Genomic DNA, 23026 nt, shown 5'->3' with positions numbered 1-23026 from the left:
TCCCCTGATCATCAAAAGAACATTACCGAATTTGGGGAGGATACAGAGAGGAGTGACCTGTCATCTATCCCTCGCTTTGGAACCACTGTCGAACCTGCGATTCGGGATTCTCTTGTCTGTCCGCTCTGTCGCCGACCTCCACCTCCGCCGTCCTTCCTTCGACCCCCCGATATCCTTCATATGGGAGGTTTCTGCCGTGCGGGCAGATTAGGCAGCCGTTGATATATTAGGCATTATCGGTAACAACGTGGATTGAATCGTCTGATAGGGGGCTGACCTCCCCGAGGAGGTCATCCCATTTACGCGAAACGGTCGTGATGTGTCGAGATCACGGTGCAAGATGGCAGAATACGTCGGATTCTTCATCTCGACAAGGCTCTGAGTTCATAGAAGGTGGAAGATGTGTTTTTCAAGGTCGACGACGATGGCGAGATACTTCCCGACGGCGGCGACGGCCTTGGTCTTGGAGATTCGATGGCGGGATAATGTGGATGATCATTGTGGTGTTCATGTCTTTGGTGTCTTCCACCTACGCTGTGCTGGTGGATTTCGATAACTGTTTGGGCGAAAGCGTCATTCATTCCGACCCGCTTCAGCTTCAGTTTGTTCCTTTAGACGTGGCCGTCACCTTCGATTTGGAGGACCCCCTCCGTCCTCTCAATATCACAGTTTACGGCAATGTTTCCGGCACGGATGATGGATCGTCTTATCCATCCCCTAGTGATTCGAAATGGTCAAATGCCAGTTATACTGCAGGAAAGATTCAGGATTTGGACAGGGACAACAACAAGTACAGCACGCTTTTGACGGATGTCGATGTGCTCACTTTCACCCCTTATAGTGAGCCATCTAGGTTTTGCACCTCCCTCTCTCAAGGGGAATGCCCGCTCGGCCCTGTATTTTACGCTAATTCGTGAGTGCTCCCTACTTGGAATTACTCTTCTGTATAACCACTCACCCGAAAATGTTCACAGGAGCAACTTGGACGCATTACGTGCTTTCTCCGTTCAACATGACATGCTCTCGTCATTTCATTTCGCTACTTTTGCATCAAAAATCAGGATCAAATCGGGCGATGCTGCTGCCACCGTTCTCGGTTGTATATCGGTTGACATAACCCCGGACCTTGGATCGACTCTTAAGAACGCTCTGGCCTATGTTCCTCTGGTTATTCTCATCCTGGTAGGGGTTGCTACTATAACTGCCGCGATTTACAGTCCTTGGGGCACTACTGATCCTTTCCGCTGGACCAGCAATTACGGTCGTGATGAGGATGTTATCCGTCTTGTTACCCCTGGATTTGGAGATTGCCTACAGTACTTACAGTTCGTGGTGTTAACAGGCGCGCTAACCTTGAAATACCCTGGTTATTATCAACCTGTCGTCAGTCAAGCTGCCTGGTCCGTCCTCATGTTCAACCAAAGCTTTCTGAATCCAGGCCATGAGCAAAACCCAGTTGTGGATGGTATTTATTCCATCAATACTACCTCCTATGGCCTGGACCGACTGGAACAGTACGTCGGCATGGATGCGGGCCGCGATATTTGGCCTGGAATGATGGTCTGGCTGCTTGTTATTGTGGTTGCCATCACCCTTGTGATTCAGCTTGCGTTCGCTTTTCGCTGGCTCCATCGCGAAATTGCCAATATTCCGGAGGAAGACCTTCGTTCAAAGAACATGCCATTTACTGTTGGCAATATTGTTCGGATTGTGTTTAACTTTCTTTTTCTACCGCTCATCTCGATGTCTTTCTTTCAGCTAGTCATAGCCGGTGACTCTCCAGTATATTGTGTCGTTTTGGCTGTTATAGTCATCCTAATACTGATAGCCTTTGCTCTCTGGACGATCCGGCTGATTGCAAGCACTCGTCCGAAATCCTACCTCTTTGATGATTTGACGACGGTGCTGCTGTATGGCCCACTCTACAACACCTTTTGCGACGATGCTGCGGCTTTTGCGGTTGTTCCTATCATCATTTCCTTTGCGCGCGGTGTCGCTATTGGCGCCCTTCAACCATCGGGAATCGCCCAGATAGTTCTTCTGGCGATTTGCGAAGTTGTTTTCTTGCTTACCCTCGTTGCATTCCGACCCTATCCTCCACCGACCTCTATGAACTTCTACCACACCTGCTTCTCTATAGTCCGATTTTTGACGATACTGCTCAGCGTTGCTTTTGTTCCTTCTCTTGATGTCTCGGAAGCTGCACGAGGATGGATAGGCTATGTCATCCTTTTCCTGCATGCCTTGGTCCTCGTCTTTGGATTCTGCTTGAATGCTTTACAAACCCTGATTGAGGTGATAGCGCGACTCGCTGGCGCTGGTGGCTACCAGGGCGCTGCCACTCGTGGTGGTCTTACCAAGGTGTTTGGCATGCGTCAGCTTTCCCGCCGTGTACCCAGACGTGAAGTCGGGACACGTCAAAGCATGGGCTCAGAGGCTGCGATGTTAGCACACTCAGATGAACGAATGTCATCGCAGTTTGAAGGGTCAAGGCCAAGGAGTCTTTCAGGAAGCTCCGCCCTACTTTTGAACCGCGCAGCAGCAAGCGATGGCAGGGTCAGTGCGGCCTACGAGTCGCCAAGTGCACAAGGAACTCATAGTCGAGCTAATAGCAGTGGGATGTACACTCCTACAACAATGGGAGGCAATGCTACCTTCTACGGCGCTGGTTACCAGACGGCAGGAAGCAATTCTCCCAAAAGCGGTCCAGCATTTTCTCTTCAGCAAAATGATCCCTACTACCGACCTCCCAGGCTCCCAAGGAAAGCTGTGGAAACGGGTTCTCTGCCTAAAAGCAGAGGGGGCTCGGCGGGTGCTCAGAAGTCGGTCAACCATGGTGACCAAGATGACGAAATTGAAGGCCCATCGGTATCTGGCAGGGCTACTCCCATCCCGGCTTACATCCCAGCGCCCAAGGATGATCTTGACTTTGACGATTCTCGACAACCAAGGAAAGACTATGCTGTGCGTGAAGTTGACTTCTACTACCGGGTGCGCGGACCCCCACTATCCCACACTGGCACTCGTAAATTGAAGACGGGTCCAGCTGATCCTACTGGTCCTGTCTCTTCTGCAACTGGCTGGTTCCGAAACCTGTTCAATGGAAAGACCAAGGAGAAAGGGAAGGGGTTTGAAGTGGTGCGTAGTGCGAGAGCACCTCCGCCGGGTATGTTCGTAGAAGGCGAAAGTTTCAACGAACCGTACAGGGATGAACCCGAGGAATCAGCCGCGGCGGGCAACCCCCGCCAGGCTCCCGAAACAGATCAATACCACGATTCGGAAGGGGAAGGGAACAAGCAACCTAGCACAGCTCCGGCAACACTGCCTGAAGTTGGTCCTGTCGGCGATATCGAACTTCCTAGTCGTATGGGGTCGCATCGTAGCTCGCAAGCACCATCGGTGGTCTTGGAGCCGGCGCCTTCTATTCCAAGACGGAGTTCCAAGCGAAAAGGTTCTTCAGGATCGATGGATCAAGAAATGGAGGATGTATCACAACAAAACCTCCCAGCAGTTGCGGAAGCCGTGGCCGGGGAGTCCAGGGACACCAGCCGGCATCTTGAACCCTCCCAGGATACATCGACCTTACTTCAACCATCTTCGGGTACCGGTCGGCTACCATTCAGTGCTAACAGTTCCCCCTCTCGAGATCGGGGCTTTTCCATCGCTTCTACCGCACCCTCCTCCACATCAAGCCATCACATTGGACGGAGTGCTAGCACGAGAACCCGGGACCGACCGTCAAGCATGGGCTATGTCGCTCAGTATCGAGCCCGAGACAATATCCATGAGGCCGGTCCTGATGAGCCTTCTTTTACGAGCAGTACCGCTGAGCTCGTGGATGAGCCGATTGATCACACGGAGTCAGAGCATTAATTCAGGGCCGGATGACTGTGCCTTGTTCTTCTGCAAATCGACATAAATGCACTCGCCTATACCTACTCTACGCTATACCCCATCGCCTTTCTACACTCCTCTCCACCAATCTGCTCGTCTTCGATGTCAAGATCACGAATTTCCTTTTTACATTGCGATAAAAGTCTGCATCCTGGCGTTTGCGATATGCAATTTGATCACTTTATTGAGTGTGTGCGCCCAGGGTCAGCGTGGGCGAATGGTCTTGTCTTTGTGTATCTTTTTCAACCCCCTTCTGCCAGCAAGTAATACACGGCTGGGAAAGGTCTGCTGCGCCGAGGGCTCATTTTTGTATTTTGTACATCTTGCTTGGAAGCTTTTGATTCATGTATTATCTGTTTGGGGATAATATTTTTTTTAACTATATCAGCATGGGCTGAGCAACTTGGGCTTGTTAATTAACATAAGGATACAGTAATATTTTATACATAATTTTTAGGACATTTTTATTGTTTCGTTATTTGTGTTGAACAAAATGTTTGTTGATCTCCTTATCATTGACCATCCAAGAACATGTACATACTGCTGAGGCACGATGATATATATTGTCACACTACAGTCAGAACTCATTTATAGTTTATGAAATCGATCTTCTGACACTATCATCATAAAAAAAACTACCTGCTCTTTGCTCATTTCTCATCATTCCAACTTTAAAACAGCCTCCTAATGAAAATGCTTTGCAAATGTTGTGTCAGTCCAGTCGCGGTTCCACCTTCATAACCCCGCGGCAAATCCTCGGTAGCGTAAGGCACGCCTGCGTTTCACGGCCCTTACAAACCACGCATTTTCATCTTCTACATTTCAAACTTCCTCCCCTCCCCCTCCATCTAGCGGCTCTTGATTTGCGCTTTTAGATAACAAATTATTCTTCGTGGTGACGCCTTTGCTGGACAGGCCAATACTGCGAGGGATTGAATCCATCGTCACGAGACACCACTTGGTTATCCCCGAATCCGCCGTTAGATAAGCCTTGTGTCTGGTCATCTCCCTTCGTTGCAGTTTCGCGTGACACACAACATCCTTTGATAGGAGTACAACGTCATTGTCAAAGCGTTATCTATTAATTTTCTTATATCTGCCTTCGCTATCGGTGTTTTCAACGACGTCTTTCCTGTTGCTCAACCACCCTGGACCCCCCTCGCCACGCAGTCAATGACGGTCCGTCGTCTAAACGGCGGAGATTGGTCTCCTCTCCAGCGATAGGAAGACACCCAGATTTGAGATTCCCCTCGCATAATCCTTGTCCTAGGTTAATGTCGTCGTTGTCGAGTTCTGCCTCCTCCGCTTCCTCTACACCCGCTACTGCCTCCGCCGCTTTCTCCGCCCCGGTCCCTGGTGCTGGTATCAGGTCTCATGCAGCACGTTCGGATAGTTTAAGGGCAAGGGATGTCCCTGGATTGGATATGCAGACAGAGAGGAGGCGGGCCACTCTCACTGTGCCGGATCGCAAGAGAAGATTGACGAACCCGGATGGCGATGCTTGTCCGAGACGACCAAGGTCCGAGACGGTGATAGAACAGGGGTCGAGCAGTCGAGCAGGGGCAAGTAGCAGGCCTATTTCGCTGCTGCCATCGCACGTGCGACCTGAATCTGATATACCTGGTTCTTCGAAAGCTACGCCGATCGAATTGTCGTCCTCGCCACCAGCACCATCGCCTCGCCGGTCGACTGATAGCCAGGGTCCGCGGCCACAGGAAGGGAACAATAGTGGATATATGGAGTGCGCGCTGCCCCGGTGGCAGCCTGACTCTGAAGTTACGGAATGCCCTATATGCGCGACAGTGTTTAGCTTCTGGTTTCGGAAACATCACTGTCGGAAATGCGGACGTGTCGTATGTGCGTCTTGCTCGCCTCATCGCATCACGATTCCCAGACAGTATATTGTTCGTCCACCGGATTTGAATCGCTCGCCAAAGTCGGCTATCATACCACCCCGCACATCGCAGATCATTGATCTTGAGGCAGAGGGCTCTGCCCAACCTCCAACTGCCATTAACCCGGCACTGGGTGGTGGCGAGGAGGTGCGACTCTGCAATCCATGTGTTCCTGACCCGAACCCAGAACCACCTCGTGGGTATACCACCCTCCGAGCCAATGGTGAGTATGGGTCTGGTGCAAGTTGGATGCAAGGATCATACCTGGTTCAACCGAATCAGTCTCGACATCGATCTTATCATTCCATGTCGACGCCGACAAGGCAAACGCCGAGTGGTATCTTTGTAAGTTTTCATATCTTCTCTTGGTCTGTTATTCATCATGAAGCTGACAATTTCCAGTCAGAGGATTCTACGCGCCCAGGGCGGAGGACTGTTGGGGCGAATGACTATCCCTCCTTTAGCGGGTTTGGCACGAGTTTTCAAGAGCGTCCAATGCGGTTCCGAGCTTCGTCGGCTTCGCAATATCCATCTTCGTCTATGCATTCATCGGCGCGTTCCTTCCTAGCCCAAACATCATCGCACCGGCCTCTACCACCCCTAACGAGTGAAGGTAGCAGCTTGTCCCCGCCGAGATCCTGGCGTAACCCCATTATACAACGCCCTCGTGTTGATGAGCGCGACCTTTGTCCCATTTGCAACCGCAGACTCCCCGCACTAGGCGATGGCGGGAACGAGGATGAGCGAGAGGCCCATATCCGCGAGTGTATTGACAGTCATGGCTCGCGATCACGCTCATCGTCTCAGACTGGTAGCCCAGCGACGCAACCTCCTGCCCTACCAGTTCGAATGATAGCTTTCACCGCCACCGAAAAGGACTGTCTAGCACAGGAAGGTGGGATGCAGGAGTGTACGATTTGCATGGAAGATTACGAGGTTGGTCAGCCGCTGGTACGACTGGAGTGCTTATGCAAGTTCCACAAGCGATGCATTATTGAATGGTTTGAGCGGAAGAAGGAGTGTCCAGTCCACAAAGTCTCTTGATGGAAGAAGGCTTGGTTATGATGGATCTCTATTCAATTGTCCTTTGTTGCTAAGGGTTTGGCGTGCTGCTTTTTTACGCTTTGTTATCTTGTCGATATCCCCCCAATTTCAAGTCGATATACCTTTTGCAGGCGTTGAGGGATGGCGTGGTTGTTTGCCATTTTTGCTTTTTCTCAGGGTTATATATTCTTTCATTTAAATTGAGCGTCCTTCTCTATATGAGCCCTTTTTAGCCGCGGTAGTTATCAAAACAAATGATAAGCTGACTGTGTATTTGAATATTATCTATCTCCGATTTTGAATTCACCGAGTCGGTGTTGAATGCAATGTCAGCAATGATCTCACCGATGATATGATGCCAATCAATGCCTTCAACACCGTTCATTTTACATCTAGGCACGTTAAATGGTATTTGGTAGATATGCAGCACAAAATAGAACCAGATAGACTAATAATGAGCAACAACAAATGTACAATTTCATCAATTCAGCCCTTGAGTCCGTTATGTCCGGCTGTCGAATCATCGCTGTCCCCGCGATCCTTTTTTTTCTCTCGCCCCAACTCTTTCAGGCTCTTTCATCATCGTCACTCACAATCTCTGAATTTCATCTCCACCCACTCTACTGTCATTCTAAAATTCCGCGACTACATGCGACAGTGTTCTCGCCCCATTCTTTAACCTTACACCAATAGTTGTCATCTTATCTCCAGGTCAACGACGTCCTTCGCCCGCGTGTCGGTCATCGGCGACCGACCGACCGTCTTTCCGACCTGAGCAAACGGCTAGGTACGCGCAGCTTGCGTTTCCTCATATACCCCCAAACACCCCTGTGATGGAACCGATGGCTTTCTTCTATTCCCCTGCGAATACCAGCACGAGCTCCAGCTTAAGCTGGAGCTCGTCTGCTTTCTGTCGCAACCATGTCGGGTAACGTGACTGACACACATTCCTACAGCTTGCCCGCATCTGTCCCCGCAACTCGATGGAGATCGATCCACGCCTGCGCCCTCCTAGCGATCATAGCCCTGCTACTGGAGGAGCAGATACAAGACATTCTTACATCGCATCCCCTGCATCAGCACAGGACGATACTGTCACCTCCGCCCATACAACGGCGAGCGACTATCCGGACCCTCCCTCGCACTTCGCACGCGAGTCAGGTAACCATGCGTACTACAACACGACTGGCGGTCAACCGCAGGGATCGCATCCACTATATCAAGCAGGACAAAGCGCCAGCCCCGTCATTCCGGGCTTTCATCGACTGGAGTCGACCGATCCAAATGACCCGTACGCCGATCTGAAACGACCTCGTGCATGTGAAGCATGCCGACAGCTCAAAGTTCGATGCGAGCCTGACCCTATCAATCCCAACGGACCGTCGTGTAAACGGTGCGCGAAGGCTGGGAGAGCTTGTGTCGTGACTGCGCCGACTCGCAAGCGCCAGAAGAAGACGGATAGTCGGGTTGCGGAGTTGGAGAGGAAGATTGATGCGTTGACTGCTAGTTTGCAGGCCTCGCAGGGCGGTGATGCGCTATTCGATCAGGGTAATACTGGGTTACCACAGCGGGAAGAGCATCATGGACGACGGTGGCTTGCGTCGAAGCAGAATGTTTCAAATGGACCTCCTTCGACTCTGGGTTCTCCGGCCAGTGTGGCGGGGACCAAACGGCGTTATAGCGGGGAGATGAAAGATCCAAGAGAAAATGGGCATCCGCCCCCGCCCCCTGCATACCCCCGCCAGGATAGCCCCTCCGCTGCAGAGAGAATGCGCGACCAGACGTCCTCGTCCTCGAAGCGGTGGCAGAATACTTGGTTCACTTTGGACAATGCCCCGAAAACAGAGACTAAAGAATTTGTTGATATGATCGATCGTGGCTTGGTCACCGCGCATATTGCGTCTCAAGCGTTCGATCGATATGTCGAGGATATGGCCCCCCAGCTACCCGTCGTGGTGTTTCCCGCTGGAACGCGAATGGAGGATGTACGGAGGACCAAGCCAGTTTTGTTGCAAGCAATTGTAGCTGTTTCTATGGGGCCTTTCCAACCCGAGTTGCAGATGCCCCTTATCGACGACTTTTATAAAATCATCGCGGAGCGTACTGTGGTGAAGGGCGAAAAGTCATTGGAGCTGGTGCAGGCGATATTAGTATCCTGCAACTGGTACATACCGCCCGACAACTTTGAAGAGCTCAAGTTCTATCAATTGGTACACCTGGGGGTTTCGATTGGAATGGACATTGGGATGAACCAAAGGACCGTAGCCAGCAAGCCGATCAAGTCGCTCAGGGAAATCCTTGGGAGGAAACCATCTTGGTTGGATCCAGATTCGCCAGAAATTCGAAGAGCTTGGCTGGGGTGCTATCTACAAGCCGTACAGTATGTTTTCCCACCCGTTTTGTGCTTTATATGGTAGGTTTGGTGATCTAATTTGTCCATCAGAATGTCTATTTCCTTGAGGCGTGTTCTACTTGTACGATGGCAGCCGTATATGGACGAATGTCTTGAGATATTGGAAAAGTCCCCTGCCGCTTTGCCATCAGACAAAGCGCTCATTCAGTGGGCTAAAATTTCGCATATCACTGAAGAAGTCGGCTTCCAGTTCTCCCCAGAGGAGCTTGGATCCAGCGCATCTTTCTCGGACCCAAAAACCCAGTATACCCTGAGAGTTTTTGAGAAGCAGTTGGATCAATGGAGGAGAGAGACCCCACCAGATGTTTATTGCGGTAAGCAAACCAACATATGATTCTTACAGCATCACCATTTGCTGATCCGGCGTCTAGCAACAATGAGGCAATCCGACTACATACTAAACCTCTGTATGCACGAGACTGCGATGCAATTTGGTTCTAATGACCAGCAAACAACACCAGAAGATGATTATTCAAGCCCCACTAGTGCGGCTCACATGAACGCCCTGTCTATCTGTCTCACTTCCATCCACCATTGTCTGGATATGGTCTCGTCCGTTGATACCCGGACGTTCCTCAGTTTTCCTACTTCGAATCTGGCGCGAACCTCCTATGCAATGGTCGCTTTGATTAAACTTTATTCTCTTGTCTCGACCCCGGAGACCCGAATTGGACAAGTGATCGACCCTGCCAGTTTGAAAGTCGAATGGTACATGGACAAAGTCCTTGAACGTTACCGGGTTGCGGGTTCTCATCCCGGTGGACGTACTGCAGCCAAGTTCTCGGTGGTTTTAAACTTGCTTCGGAGCTGGTTTATGAAACGCAAAGACCAGCACGTGGCGTTGAGGGAGGCATTTGACGGCGGAGGGAAACAGTTCAGCATATGCAACAGCATCAGGGAGTCGGCGGAGAACAACGAAGAAAGGAGTCAACCGGTACCTACTTTCCCTCTTTTCTGTTCTACATCTCCACATATGAAGAAGAAGAAAAAGCATTGACTGATTGACCATGTCTTACAGGCAAAAATGGGTCCCACCCCTCTCCACCTTCTTAGTGAAGTCGCTATGGGAGAACCTACTACAAATCGCCCAAATTCCAGACCAGCCTCATCCCAGCCTCGACCAGGCTACACCGCTTCCGAACCCATCGCATCATCGGACCTGGCATCTCAACCCCTAGGCCCAGAAACAGCCACAACGACCACAGCAGCCACTGATTCTGACCAATGGGTTCAGTACCCCCCTGTTCCTATCTCTTCAGCCTCCCATGCTCATTCTCGCCCGTTCTATCCTTCCTTCAGCAATCCAAACTATCAGGACATGCCCGGGTATCCCGACCCAAACAGCGGGAATATGCTCATGTCCACGCCGAACCAGGGGGTCTTTGTTCCCGAACTAGGAATGCAGGTCGGGTTTGATCCTGAGAATCTGTTTGCGTTGGGCAATATGCTAGGTGATGGCTTTTTCAATCTTACGTTTCCGCTTGATGGGAATGCGGGATACTTCTAACTTTCGTTTTTTTTCTTTCTTTTTTCTTTCTTTTTTCTTTCTTTTTTCTTTCTTGTTCATTCATTTGGGATTTATTTTGTTTGAGTCATTTTAGATATCCTCGAAGGCTATACTGGGCGTTTGGGTCGTGGAGTTTGTCTGTTGATATGGTGTGACAATTTTTGACGTGGAAATAGAAACCTTATTATCTTCTCTAAGACTTGATGAAACTTGACAGCGGCATTTGGATGAATCCCGACTCTATTTTCAACTCTATTTTTGAATTATATCATGCATATCTATTTGTGACAATGATTCAGTACATATGAGACATGAGACGTGGTCGGGTCTAGTCCCAACTAAGAAATAGCCAATAAATAGCGGTGATAGTTTGACCACCATCGATCAACCTATAAGAAAACCCCGCATGGATGGATCAGACGAGCGCTTATAGACAAAAAAAAAAAGGCGCAGATCCGAACTCCAGTCCAATATCGGAAGACGATCCTCCCCATTTGCCCCAGGACTCTTCTTCCATCATCGAATTGAATTGTCGTCGCATCCGACAGAGCAGGGTAATATCCGTGTATATCACTCGTTTGGGTAGGGAAAACCAGCCCCACAAGGTTATGCAGTCGACCCCACGGCGGTAGGGGCGACCCCACATGCGTATGCACATAAGCCCCACAAGATGGCACGTATCGAGGAGTATGGACCGGCCATATTCCGTAAGGAGTACGAAAGCCAAGTTGGAGTCCAAAGTTGGAGAAAATGGGACTCGATAAAACTGCGGTCTGCACTTACTGTTTGATGATCATCTTGAGGAGAAGATGGGATCGCCTTTCGAGGTACGGGGTAAAATGATCTCCACTCAAGCTGTAACAGCCAGTTGCTTCATGACTGCTGATGTTGCTGAGCAATAATCTGCTCAGACCAGAATATGTATGTGCTTTGGAGGCCCCTTTCCCAGACCCCCATTGTCCGATCGGCCGAAACTTTTTGTACATCGCAATGGTGTGAACCCGTTCAGGGTTAGTCTAACGTGGTTTCGATCGATAAACTAGCTGCAAATTGGGCATAGTTGTCGGCATTTAGGATTTATCTCGTATTTAGGCGCCATTCCTGGTCGAGTTTCTGGGCCGCAAAGGCCCACGGCCATCCATTCTCGGCTTCTGTTCGGCGCAACAAATCCAGCAGACAGTTCTGTGCTAAGGGGTCATGAATCCATGAGCCACCTAGAGATGAGGCTGTTAGCTATCCATTTGTAGCTAGTTATGCAAAATAGAGCCAAAAAAAATAGCTAATATTCCCTGACAAGCGAAGAGAGAAGGGGATCATGGGTCATGCCAAGGAGATTGATAGGAGTCTTACAAGCGCAGAGTGCATGACAAGCCATGATGCGGGCAGACGGATCGTCGTCTGTCGAAAGCGCGATTCCAAACAGAATGCCTAGATTTTCCATGACGTCTTCCTATTGAAATGTCAGCAAAATGCCCCTCCAAAAAATGATCACAAGAAGTGTACCACGCACCCTCATTCTTCTAAACTCCCGATTCGAATCTGGGCCCATGCGCATGGTTCTTAAATCGCGTTGGAGTATCAGGGCTTTGGCCATGCAGACGTGCTGTATCGCAGTAGCTAAGAAATCAAAATGTCAACATCGACACACCGACATTCAATCATCTCCGTGGATAAATTGAATTGATACGGAGTAATCCGTAGGTACATACCATGCCAAGAATTTGTATACCAGACCACAGGAAATGGCCTTCCGCTTCTCGGATCAGCAGGAGAAAAGTGGAGTGGTCGGAAACTGTCCGGCTTTTCTGTTTCCCAAGTGCAGATCTTCCTTTTCAACGCGTCACCGTTAATGGGGTCAATGGCGCTTTCATGGTTCGTGAGATAGCAAAAGTTGATCGTCTCAGCCAACAGCCATATTGCTCGGTGAGTCCAATCACGGTCGGTTTGTGAAGGCCTAACATCCCATGCATGACGAAGTTTCTCTTCGAATGGACCAAAGGTCAATCGCAAGGGATTCTGGCACGCGAGAGCGAACTGGATATCCTGAATCACGAATATCCAGAATGATGATTCAGCGAGCCCACCTGAAATCGCGCAGTCCGCATGAGAGCTAATATACACCGATCCCGCTAGAAGGTGTCGCTGCAGATCATTAGACGGTGTATGAGCTATTCAAATTACCAATGATTAGCACCGTGATCGTCAGAGAGCCCTTAGCCGACACATACAGGAAATTTGTTCAAAGAAGCGCAGAATAACGGTAGAGGCGAGGAGAATATCGATGCTGATCTTGAAGTCTGTATTATCCAATACCGGAAGAAGAATTCCAATACACCGCTCGTGATATTCGTCTGCAGTATTCGGTGGAACGGATTTCGTTGTGTGTGAGAGATGTCGAGCGGATATTGCCAGACATGCATATAGTAAGAGTGGACACGATGGTGCCCGCTCCACAACATCTGCTGCAAAGCGTCTGTCTGGGTCACATACATCAAGCTGTAGATCATCAATCAGCATTCTATCAACTGTATTGGAGAACAGGAAAAGATGGTACCCAGGCGCCTAGATTCTTGCGAAAATGCCGAAGAAGGAAGGCCTCGTTGAAGTTTCCTAGTTGTTGACGGCTGACCAAAATGTTCGAGGGCAAAAGCGAATTTGATGAAACAGATCGGGATATAGGCAAAGTTCTGGACCAGCTCGGATCCCCGGGGGAAAATGGGCGCGGCAAATGGCTAGGAGCGATGGAAGGTGTCAAGGTAGCCAATGAGGCTGAAGATCGACTTTCAGACGCTGCTCTCACAATAAATGGTGGCGTCCCTACCGGAACTACATGGTAATCGGCAGCCGTGCGAGTTGTCTCATCCTCAAAAGCAACTATTTGGTGTTAAAAACAGTTTCCGGAGTTAGATGTATGGTGTCGCTCGTTTCGAGTATCGATGGATTCAATGATTCAATGATAGACAGGATAGGTGCGACATACCTTCGGGAGGCATATTTACCCAAATCTGATCGTCAGGAAAAGACAAATCACTCTCTCCGTAACGAGGAGGGCCCTTGGTTCGCAATGATGGGTTCTGACCGTGTCGAAAAGTGACTTCTTCCGCTTTCACGGGGGCAGGAATGCACTGTCGTCCTGATCGCTGACACCTTAGACACTCGACACCAGTCTTGTCACCTGGAACATATGGTTAGGTTTGAATTCGATACGGCCATAAATTCGTAACGATCAAGTGGGCGGGGGAGAGGATGGGGCATAGGTTACATTTCAAATGGCGCTGGCGGCAGGTAAGACTAAACTCAATCATCTGTTAGCTGACCGAGCACAATAATATTTGGATGACGAAGAAACAAAGTAGATTGGTGGTAGAAATTTGGGGACTGACCATCCCCTCATCACGCCGTCAGTTTTGTTATTGGAGGGCGAGCGCAGCCATGGATAGAAAAGACCTCGATACCAATGAGATTAAGCCAACGTCGAAATAATGATCGAATAAGCAACAGATCGCACGGCGAGACGCGGGGTGTAGGCGCTCACAAATAGCGACAGATATGTAATGATGGTTAAAATCTCCAAGAGACAAATGGTTCACGCGGAGTGGAGAGAGAAGGGGAGCACAGGCAATAATAAAGTAATAATAAGCAAGAAAAAGAAAGCACATCGAGCCACCATAAGAGAAAGTGAAGGATGATCTCTCTCTTGGCGTCGACGCAACGCAATGGTATGAGAGGGTCTCTTTTCCCTCAGCCCCAGAGAAATAAGATCAACCAGCAACCCATGGGACTTGACGGCGATTATCACAGTATTTTTAATTGATCACAGCAAACCACGACATCAAGGTTCCAACAGTTCCAGTTTCCTTCTCCAACCGAGTCGAATTCCAACATAAAATTTCAAAGCCGAAATCAAATGGAGTCTTCGATTGCCTTTCGCTTTCTCCCCGACGGCGTGCATCCAATTGACACTTCCGCCTCTGATCACTGCCCGAAGCAGAAAATACTCATGAGTTTAAATCACAGACCATGCATAACGGAGGATTATGTTTCGGGTTAGTGGTTATGTAGTTAGTTAGCATCGGCATCGCTCTTGCGTGTGTATTTTGAGCTTTGACGGCTCTATCTTCTCATTTTGCTACTAAATGCCTCGACGCACTTAACTGACTTAGGCATGTCCGTTGAGATGGTCCCCATCGTGGACTGATTGGCGCCAAACTCCGACCACATGGAACATGGATTGTGGTGGTGCTTACCACTAGACCTGCTACTAAATGTTAGCTCCTTGAAGATTTGCATTATGGGACGCAGCAAACCATTCCTGGACGTTGGCCCGGCAAATAACTCACTCACTGCCGATGTCAATCAATCAAGCTTAAGATTGGCAACTTGGCGTCGATGCCAGCTTTGGATCTCCCACTCATACCACAGCCTAGCATTCTAGGATCCAGATGAGTCCATCGACCGGCCATTTAACCCAAATACGGTAATTGATTTGTGGTGTTGTTTCTTCACGGTGGGCCCATTCCTTGCCCCCACAACTCCCTAAGGTCGATCGCACAGAATCGTCCAAAGCCATCTTCGTAAATTCATGTGTGGCCTAACAATAAAAAAGGATGAGTTCAAATGAAACGGTTTTTTCACTAGCCCCGACTAAAGAGGAGATGACACTGAGACCCTTGTCAATTTCCCTGACGAATATCAAAATACAGCATCCATGGTTCCAGAAGCCTGTGGCTGAGCCCCTTTAGCTGGGTCCAACGTTCTCTGCAAGCTATGAAGCAGGGTTCTGCGATGCGCACGAGAACTGGAATGGAATGGTTCCTACAGGCTAGCAGATATCGCAGAAATTCCGCTGCTTAACGTCTTTCCGAGAACCTAAAAATGTCTCGAAAAGAGCCAAGCACGGATGCACCAGTAAGGAAGTACAGTCCGAAGGAGACTATGGATCCGAAATGAATGTTCTATTGGAATTGGCCTAATCCATAGAAGAAAACGTGCTGGCGGTGTGCCGGTAGGTGATGGGAGCACCCTCAGAAACTCGATTCTTCAATTTGTTGTGGAAAGATATTTGATAGTGTTGATCAATGTCGAGTTTCTGGTTTAACCAATAAGGCGAATTTGTGAATAAATAACCTTCTTCTAACCAAGAAAAACGAGCGCCACAAGCGACTTAATGTCTATGATGACGATCAAAGCGCTTTGAGTTTGAAACCTTAGCTTTGGAAGATGTAACCTTCGATTGGACGGACGGCCCACAGGACACACGAGCTTGAAGCCGTAGACTTTTTGCTCCTTGTGTCATATGACACTGTCATCAGAATATTATGCCAGATATAGATATTCGTGGTTCAGCTATTAATGCCATTGTATGCGACCGAAATTCACTCGATTTGACGCACGCGTGTAGACGGCAGCTTGCACAGGAAGTCAAGTTCATTTTATATGTGACGCCCAGCGTTCGTACTCAGGCTGATTAAGGGATTGATAACACTTATTAATAGTGTTCAGTGGGTACGGAATACGGGATCCCTGTTCGCCCCATTTTGCTGGCCTTTCGGTCCATGAGTGTCTTTCTCGCCATATTCAACACAAAATTGCGTGACAATAGCCAAACATTATGGAAAGGGCAATTGAATCCGACGCGTTTGACAGCGTATGTGACTGGAAGGCTGTGGGGCGAATATGAACAACACCCCAGTGCTGTTCCTCGCGCTGGGAGAAGCGTTATCCAAGAAAATGTAAAACGCCGACCACTGGACTAGACACGATGCGCTACATTGGTACTTGCTTCGTTGTCGAGAGTTGGCGACAGGAATTTATTGACCTTTCTTGACATCCGGATGCTGACAATGTGAAAATGACCCAAAAATCACTGTGTGGTGATTTTAGTGGGCTTGATACGTATCACGAAGAAACGACCAGTCAAAGAATCTCGACCTTTTGCAAAACGAAATGGTCAAGTGGCAGTCACATTTTAGTTCTTAGGTATTTTGTTTTGCGATCTGGAGAGCCGATCAATTAGTATCGAGTAATGGTAAATGATTGTTCAACAACGACGAGGGTCTAGCCTCTGAATTCTCTCGATCGGAGGGGAATCGGAGAGATACTGGTTTGAATTGGCTTTTAAGAACTCGAGAAGAAGGTTTTGTGCAGGGATATTGCAGCCCAAAAGGCCAGGATTTGTATCGAGTCTTAGTCAAGACAGACTGATAAAGAGCGATAAAGAGCGATAAAAAACCCGATAACAGACCCACCCAGCCTTATCGCGAGAATTGATGCGATGGAGATGGAGGAGTTGGAGAAGATGAAGCTGTGAAAGCTGGAGAGACGCGGGGAGAGCTCTAGTCATGTGATGAGCTGTTATCTCCGACGTCACAAGGGAGAAGCAGCGGTGGCTGTTTGCTTAAAGACAACCCCTCTCATCATGTCGCAATCCATCTCCAAGAAGGCAGTTGGGGATTGATGAGTTTCTTCTGCTGTCATACTCATCAACGGACAGATTGCTTCCATCGCTGTTGACCCATATCTCCGAGTTTGTTTACTGCCTTGCCCTTGCTTACGCTGTACTACTAGCATGTCCCTCCCCCGTGTCTCCTATCTGGAATCATGGGAGCAAAGCCTCGCAGGCTTTCGCCGCCAGCAATATCGGGATCAGGATTCAGTGGTCGATTCGGATGATCAAGACTCCGTGAACCATGACCTTCCCGAACCGTCATTGTCGTCTTCATTTCCATCAACCTTCAGTCACAATTCGTTGAGATACCGACTCAATTTCAATCCATATGCTGGCCCCGGGTGGAGCCAGGCATCCGTGGAGGATGCAAATGATGACTATGTTTCTATATTGGGGCTTAGTTCGACAGCTCCTAGGGATGGCCAGCAAGACGAAACTGCGCGAGAAGAACCGCAGCCACCACAAAGTATTGGGTTGATTGAGCCGGAATTACCTGGGCCACCGACTACATCAGCTTTCGAGGTTGGCAGTGTGAAACGAATTGGTATGTTCTTTTTGTTTTTGAAACCAGATAAGTGTCCAATGGCATCCTAACCTTGGGCCTTATAATTGCATCCTCGAAGTAGAAACTGATGATCATGGATATAGCGCAGGTATTTGTTGCAGTGATATACTGTTTCCTGGCGGCAGGGACAGTCTTTGGATTTGCGGCACTTAAACCAGTTTTGGTTAAAGAAGAGGTATACCACAACCTATGTTCAGGAGAGACAGTATGCTACGAACAGGAAATGCGGTGGGTGGTTTCCCCCCAATATAGCGTATCTGTTTCTGACATTTCGCAGTCTTAACTTGATGTTTACTATCGCTGCCGTCGTGACCAATGTCTCTGCGCTTCCTGTTGGAACTATCCTCGACACATATGGCCCTCGTGTATGTGGCATCATTGGAAGCTTTTGTCTTATTATTGGGGCCCTGCTTTTTGGATTTGCTGCTAGCCTTCCCTTTGATGCTTATATCCCCGGTTATCTATTCCTATCTCTAGGAGGGCCATTCGTTTTCATCCCCTCATTCCATCTATCCAACACTTTCCCCACCCGTTCGGGTTTGATTTTGTCCATGTTGACAGGCGCGTTTGATGCATCCAGTGCTATCTTCTTGATTTTTCGTCTCATAAACGAACAAACAAATGGTTCACTGTCAACTAGGAAGTTTTTCCTGCTCTATCTGGCCGTACCGATATTCATCATAGCTGTGCAAATCCTCCTCATGCCAAATACATCATACAAAACCGCAGGAGAACTGGTACAACAGGCGGAGGCGCAAATCATCGCGGAAGCAAACGACAGAATGGATGCAAGTGTCCAAGATCCTAACCAAAGTGAGCGTCAACGCCAGGACCGCCGTGCACGCCGTCAGAGCGTCGTGAGCAAGATCCAGAATCTGCTGGACCAGAGCCATGATGCATCCGCCATAAAATATGTGCACATAGACACAGATCACCCAAACTCTGGAGACATGGCAGATACAGGACCTGGACGGGCCGGGCTCAAAGCCCCAAAGCCAAAAACACACTTGGCAGGTGGTGTTTGGGGTGCAATGCACGGATACTCCGCATTGCAACAGATTCGTTCCCCATGGTTTATCCTAATCGCCCTCTTTACTGTTCTCCAAATGCTTCGAATCAACTACTTTGTAGCCTCAATCCGCCAGCAATACGAATACCTGCTCGGCTCCCCCCAACTCGCCCGACAAATCAACGAGTCATTCGACTTCTTCCTACCCCTAGGCGGCCTCATTTCTGTCCCCTTCATCGGAACAATCCTTGATAACAGGAGCACCACTTTCGTTCTCCTGGTGCTAGTGACAACAGCAACACTCATCGGCGTCTTCGGCTGTATCCCCAACAGCATGGAGGCGGGATACGCTAACATCGCGCTATTCGTCATCTATCGCCCATTCTACTACACGGCCGTATCCGACTACTCCGCAAAGGTCTTTGGCTTCCAGACCTTTGGCAAAGTCTACGGGCTTATTATTTGTCTAGCGGGCATGGGAAACTTTGCCCAGGCGGGCCTCGATGCCCTCACCTTCAAGTCTTTCCATCGTAGTCCCATTCCCGTTAATGTCATTCTTACGGGTGCGACGTTCCTCATTGGGAGCACGCTTGTGACTTTCGTTTGGTGGAGAGCACGTACAATGGCCGCCGCAGGGAATATCATCCAACCCACTAGGATTGAGGATGGTGGTATACCGACATTCACAGACGACGGCATTAGGCCTAGAGACTGGGAACGACAGCCCCTTCTCTCTCGTGATACACGTACCGAGGCATCTTCTTCATATGGAACGGCAACTGCATGAATCATGGGTTATGAATTGATGATATATGTTAGTTTAGTTAGTACTTATTATATATATATGAATTTATATACATCACAAGATAAGGACGTGTGTCCCAAAATATCTCATGTTTCATTCGTTGGGTTCTTCGTGATCGTCGTGATTCATAATCCGGCACCCTACTCTTCGGCGCTTCCGTTCCGACCCCTATTTTTTTTTCTGTTGACGGCGGCCCCCTATCTCTTCTGAGCGAATTATGGCGAAAAGAAAATGACGGGTTAAAAAAATTTGGAGATGGTGGAGCAATAGTCGATAAAAGAAGCAAAAAAAAGCAACGATTAAAAAAAGGCCTTTTTAGTCTTAGATTCTATTTCGGGCAAAGGAGGCTGCTACTTCGCGCCATAGATTTTGACCCGGTAGATCGCAAGCTCTGTCATACCAAAGCATCATCCCGAGGACGGCTCTTAAGTTAACCCAAGAATAGATACGACTTTGCGCCGCGGCCTGGCCGAGAGCGTCGACGAACCAGCTTCGTTCGGATGTATTCTCGGCAGATATACCGCCAAGCGTGAGAACCCAAAGCAGGATAGGCGGCCAAAAAGATGGGAAATGGGAGGATTGTAGAGTAGCGCGCAAGAGACCGGCTAATCGAGCCAAGGGAGTGCTCTGGGCAGGAAGCGGGAAGACAACGCCGACGCCGTAGATTAGGGCTGCTAGGCGACAGGCTTCGTAGACGACTTTGTGGGTTTGGTTGATGAAAACACCATTAAGTTGGTCTGCTGCGGGTATGGATGAAAGGGTGTGAATGATGAGGTTGCGCTGGTCACAGAGGAGGGAGAGGTCGGTTTTCTTTCCGCAAAGGTATTCCTCGACGATGGTGATGTAGACGTGCATGGAGTGGAGAATCTCGGCCAGCTCAACGGTCAACCCGACTTCTCGTAATCGACCGAAGCCACGCTCTATTTCAATAGGACTGAATCCTAATAGTGTTTGTAAATTACAGCCTCTTCGACTTTTCTGAAGTGGCATAAACGGAAACATAGGTGGCGAGAGAAGAGTGCTTGCGGTGAATGCGTCAGAGCTATCGGGGGGATGGTCAGTAGGTGCTCAAAATTTATTGAATCGAAGCGGACTTACAAGGAAACGATGTGAGCCAACCCCGGAGTCTCGAGGTACTCCAAGCCCCCTCGTAGCATGATGATTTGAATCAAGCCTTGTACATGGACTAGGTTGGCTGTCTGGCTTCCATAGACTTCCAACCACTGTAAACGTCGCAAGGGAGCGGTGAATGGAGGATCTGGAAATTTCCGGTAATCACGCTCTTCAGCCCTGTTGTGCGCGACAGCAATTACGCTGAGAATGACAGCATCGCTCAAAGCACGAGTGGGATCCGCTACTGCCAAGTTAATCAACTTGATTGTTTCCATTTCGACAAAATTCAGGAGTCGCTGCTCGCGAGGTCCGAATGCGCCTGCCGGAATTGTACCGTTGAGCCATTGAACTCGTTGATGGGACAGTGAACCGAGTAAAAACGCCGTAAACAAAGTGGGATCACGTAAGGAAAGAGGAAACCAGTTGGCGTTTGCTATGGGCCCCGGTTCATTTTCAGATCTAGGTGTAAGAGCGGGCCAAAGAACCGACAGGCCTGTGCAAGTTAGTGACTATCAAATAAGACCGATAGAGATAGGCGATGGACTAACAGTAACTTTCACATGAGTGGATGGCTTCTGGAGGAAGGGAGGAGGGGTAGGAGTGAAACGGATCGAATACATTAGAGCTAATTCGCTCAACATGCTGCAGCGGCGGGTGTGACATGATAGGTCTGGAATCGGACTGCGGTGAGGGATCATCGTGGTCATAGTGGTGATAGTTCTCGTCGTCCTTATCAGCGGTGTCGAGTGCTGGCCGCGAAACAAGAACCACGGAGTTGTTCTGCTGCCAATGATCGCAAGACGCAGCGTGCGTGACGGATGAACTCGTGTTCGAACTGCTGCTACTGGGCGACGTTCGCGATGATTTTACCGAAGACGACGAAGGAGACCCTCCTTCCTCATCCTCCAACACCGTGATCCGGGACGCCGAGTCCTCGGGTTTATCGGGACCGCCAGAATCGTCAGCCCCCGGGGGCGACGAACGGTCCTTGGTCTGATCGGATATCCATTTTCCAACATGAGCTCGGACCAGGCGCTGTATCTTCAGCTTCTCCGATTCCGACGATGGCCGCGCGTTGATGAAATTGACGCCTGCTGTTCGGCCTCCGAAGCCGTTTTTGTTGGGCATTTCCCACCCCAACCGATCATCACCTAAAGAGAGTATACGCGACGGTTGTGAGGATAGCAGGGAATCTGGGAAACAAGCATCCTGCGCGTTGAACTCGTATCGTATCGCGCGCACAATTTGTTCCAAGGTCGGGATTTAGATGAATTCCGTGGCGAATCGAGTTGGCGACGGGGGATAGATTAAGTGTGGGCGACGACCTGATTCCGAACGTGCCAGCGACAGACACAAGGGATATAAGAGTAGTGACACAACCTTCTAGGCACCATTGACGCCGTAAGGGGGCGAAAGGGAGGACTGGCGTGAGAAAAGAGGAGAGGAGAGGAGAGACGAGGTTCGAACACCGGCGTTGGCGTGACCCGTGACCCGCGCTGATCATTGATCGGCACTGGGGAGCAGTGGTTCCGTGAAGAACATGCCGAGTGCTTAGAAATCACGATACCAGCAGGTCTGCTGGACTTCGAAAGTGTCTGAAGCCATTGGGACCATCTGGATTGTCAGAAAATACCGAAAAGCCGGATGGCGACCAGGGTGCAGCGGCTTGTGGCTGAGAGACGTCACATCCGGTCCAAGTTTAAATCGTGCAACACACCTTAATTCCCCGAGTCGCCTTGGTTGGTGCGACTCTTTTTCTGCACAGCCCTGGGAAGCTGTGTAGGCTTCGTGGAAACGTGGAAGAGACTGAGAATGACGACAGAACGGCAGCCTTGCTTGGTTGTATTTCCCAAATTTGGGGGTGAGGGGTTCGTGAAATTTCGTGTGCAACAGTCAGATTGAATTTTCCGCTTGTCCATGATATCATTTGCAGCCTCTGCAACACAATATGCCATCGATCAACTTTGGCAGACAGTTTCATCATCAGACAGACTCTTCAATGTTCCTCAAACAAATCATAGCATTCTTGGCCTGATGAACCGCCATCGTGACGAACGTACCCTTGTTCCTCCATATTGGCGATTGCTGATGATGATTACTGTTCTACCTATTCAACCAACATGGCTCATTTAAATTTAATAATATAGCCCTGCAATCTACAAGACTACCAAGGAACCAGTCACTATACAAATAAGACCAAAACGCAAATAATTCCAGATACAGACGAACCCGCAGGATGACCGTCAACACCATCGAGGTCGGTCAAATAACAGCACACAACATCCATGTTTCTCACCCAAAAAAGAAATATGCCAAGGAATCTGTCACGATCC

General features: G+C 49.3%; 6 protein-coding genes across 6 annotated transcripts; 4 read left to right on the top strand and 2 right to left on the bottom strand.

Annotated features, from left to right (window-relative positions):
• Positions 1 to 485: 485 nt before the first annotated feature.
• ASPWEDRAFT_52669 (uncharacterized protein) lies at positions 486 to 3873 on the top strand (the record flags this gene model as incomplete). Its single annotated transcript, XM_040837776.1, has 2 exons — positions 486 to 913; positions 975 to 3873. 2 exons carry the CDS (start codon positions 486 to 488, stop codon positions 3871 to 3873), a joined length of 3327 nt encoding a protein of 1108 aa, XP_040688125.1.
• A 970-nt stretch (positions 3874 to 4843) lies between these two features.
• On the top strand, positions 4844 to 7040 carry ASPWEDRAFT_42455 (phosphatidylinositol-3-phosphate-binding ubiquitin-protein ligase). Its single transcript, XM_040835778.1, has 2 exons — positions 4844 to 6134; positions 6192 to 7040. The coding sequence occupies exons 1-2, from the start codon at positions 5169 to 5171 to the stop codon at positions 6831 to 6833; spliced, it is 1608 nt and encodes a 535-aa protein (XP_040688124.1). The 5' UTR covers positions 4844 to 5168; the 3' UTR covers positions 6834 to 7040.
• A 624-nt stretch (positions 7041 to 7664) lies between these two features.
• Positions 7665 to 10958, top strand: ASPWEDRAFT_582839 (putative C6 transcription factor (War1)). The gene is made up of 4 exons (XM_040838377.1): positions 7665 to 9213; positions 9277 to 9560; positions 9618 to 10180; positions 10265 to 10958. The coding sequence occupies exons 1-4, from the start codon at positions 7817 to 7819 to the stop codon at positions 10751 to 10753; spliced, it is 2733 nt and encodes a 910-aa protein (XP_040688123.1). The 5' UTR covers positions 7665 to 7816; the 3' UTR covers positions 10754 to 10958.
• Positions 10959 to 11620: 662 nt separating this feature from the next.
• On the bottom strand, positions 11621 to 14510 carry ASPWEDRAFT_583292 (Zn(II)2Cys6 transcription factor). Its single transcript, XM_040838379.1, has 9 exons — positions 14137 to 14510; positions 14016 to 14044; positions 13734 to 13928; positions 13308 to 13627; positions 12982 to 13249; positions 12463 to 12921; positions 12264 to 12370; positions 12104 to 12203; positions 11621 to 11967 (listed from the first exon to the last, which is right to left on the bottom strand). The coding sequence occupies exons 1-9, from the start codon at positions 14145 to 14147 to the stop codon at positions 11831 to 11833; spliced, it is 1626 nt and encodes a 541-aa protein (XP_040688122.1). The 5' UTR covers positions 14148 to 14510; the 3' UTR covers positions 11621 to 11830.
• Positions 14511 to 17028: 2518 nt separating this feature from the next.
• Positions 17029 to 19947, top strand: ASPWEDRAFT_42451 (putative MFS transporter Fmp42). Its single transcript, XM_040835777.1, has 3 exons — positions 17029 to 17745; positions 17850 to 17994; positions 18044 to 19947. The coding sequence occupies exons 1-3, from the start codon at positions 17322 to 17324 to the stop codon at positions 19560 to 19562; spliced, it is 2088 nt and encodes a 695-aa protein (XP_040688121.1). The 5' UTR covers positions 17029 to 17321; the 3' UTR covers positions 19563 to 19947.
• Positions 19732 to 22032, bottom strand: ASPWEDRAFT_582797 (uncharacterized protein). The gene is made up of 3 exons (XM_040838375.1): positions 21242 to 22032; positions 20679 to 21186; positions 19732 to 20622 (listed from the first exon to the last, which is right to left on the bottom strand). The coding sequence occupies exons 1-3, from the start codon at positions 21819 to 21821 to the stop codon at positions 19902 to 19904; spliced, it is 1809 nt and encodes a 602-aa protein (XP_040688120.1). The 5' UTR covers positions 21822 to 22032; the 3' UTR covers positions 19732 to 19901.
• Positions 22033 to 23026: the final 994 nt, after the last annotated feature.

This window comes from Aspergillus wentii, assembly GCF_001890725.1.
Source record: "Aspergillus wentii DTO 134E9 unplaced genomic scaffold ASPWEscaffold_5, whole genome shotgun sequence".
Lineage (NCBI taxonomy): Eukaryota > Fungi > Ascomycota > Eurotiomycetes > Eurotiales > Aspergillaceae > Aspergillus > Aspergillus wentii.
Note: the sequence above shows the minus strand (reverse complement) of the source record. Positions and strands in the feature narration are given on the sequence as shown.

What these genes read in the sequence shown, in the direction of transcription:
- ASPWEDRAFT_42455 (XM_040835778.1), top strand. Translation starts at nt 5,169, where the DNA reads ATGTCGTCGTTGTCGAGTTCTGCCTCCTCCGCTTCCTCTACACCCGCT. An exon ending in AAACGCCGAGTGGTATCTTT is followed by an intron (nt 6,135 to 6,191) that starts GTAAGTTTTCAT and finishes GACAATTTCCAG; the next exon opens with TCAGAGGATTCTACGCGCCC.
- ASPWEDRAFT_582839 (XM_040838377.1), top strand. Translation starts at nt 7,817, where the DNA reads ATGGAGATCGATCCACGCCTGCGCCCTCCTAGCGATCATAGCCCTGCT. An exon ending in TGCTATCTACAAGCCGTACA is followed by an intron (nt 9,214 to 9,276) that starts GTATGTTTTCCC and finishes TTTGTCCATCAG; the next exon opens with AATGTCTATTTCCTTGAGGC. An exon ending in ACGAAGAAAGGAGTCAACCG is followed by an intron (nt 10,181 to 10,264) that starts GTACCTACTTTC and finishes CATGTCTTACAG; the next exon opens with GCAAAAATGGGTCCCACCCC.
- ASPWEDRAFT_583292 (XM_040838379.1), bottom strand. An exon ending in GCAAGAATCTAGGCGCCTGG is followed by an intron (nt 13,250 to 13,307) that starts GTACCATCTTTT and finishes GATGATCTACAG; the next exon opens with CTTGATGTATGTGACCCAGA. An exon ending in GTATACAAATTCTTGGCATG is followed by an intron (nt 12,371 to 12,462) that starts GTATGTACCTAC and finishes TTGATTTCTTAG; the next exon opens with CTACTGCGATACAGCACGTC.
- ASPWEDRAFT_42451 (XM_040835777.1), top strand. Translation starts at nt 17,322, where the DNA reads ATGTCCCTCCCCCGTGTCTCCTATCTGGAATCATGGGAGCAAAGCCTC. An exon ending in TGGCAGTGTGAAACGAATTG is followed by an intron (nt 17,746 to 17,849) that starts GTATGTTCTTTT and finishes TCATGGATATAG; the next exon opens with CGCAGGTATTTGTTGCAGTG. An exon ending in TGCTACGAACAGGAAATGCG is followed by an intron (nt 17,995 to 18,043) that starts GTGGGTGGTTTC and finishes GACATTTCGCAG; the next exon opens with TCTTAACTTGATGTTTACTA.
- ASPWEDRAFT_582797 (XM_040838375.1), bottom strand. Translation starts at nt 21,821, where the DNA reads ATGCCCAACAAAAACGGCTTCGGAGGCCGAACAGCAGGCGTCAATTTC. An exon ending in CCACTCATGTGAAAGTTACT is followed by an intron (nt 21,187 to 21,241) that starts GTTAGTCCATCG and finishes TAACTTGCACAG; the next exon opens with GCCTGTCGGTTCTTTGGCCC. An exon ending in TTGGCTCACATCGTTTCCTT is followed by an intron (nt 20,623 to 20,678) that starts GTAAGTCCGCTT and finishes TCCCCCCGATAG; the next exon opens with CTCTGACGCATTCACCGCAA.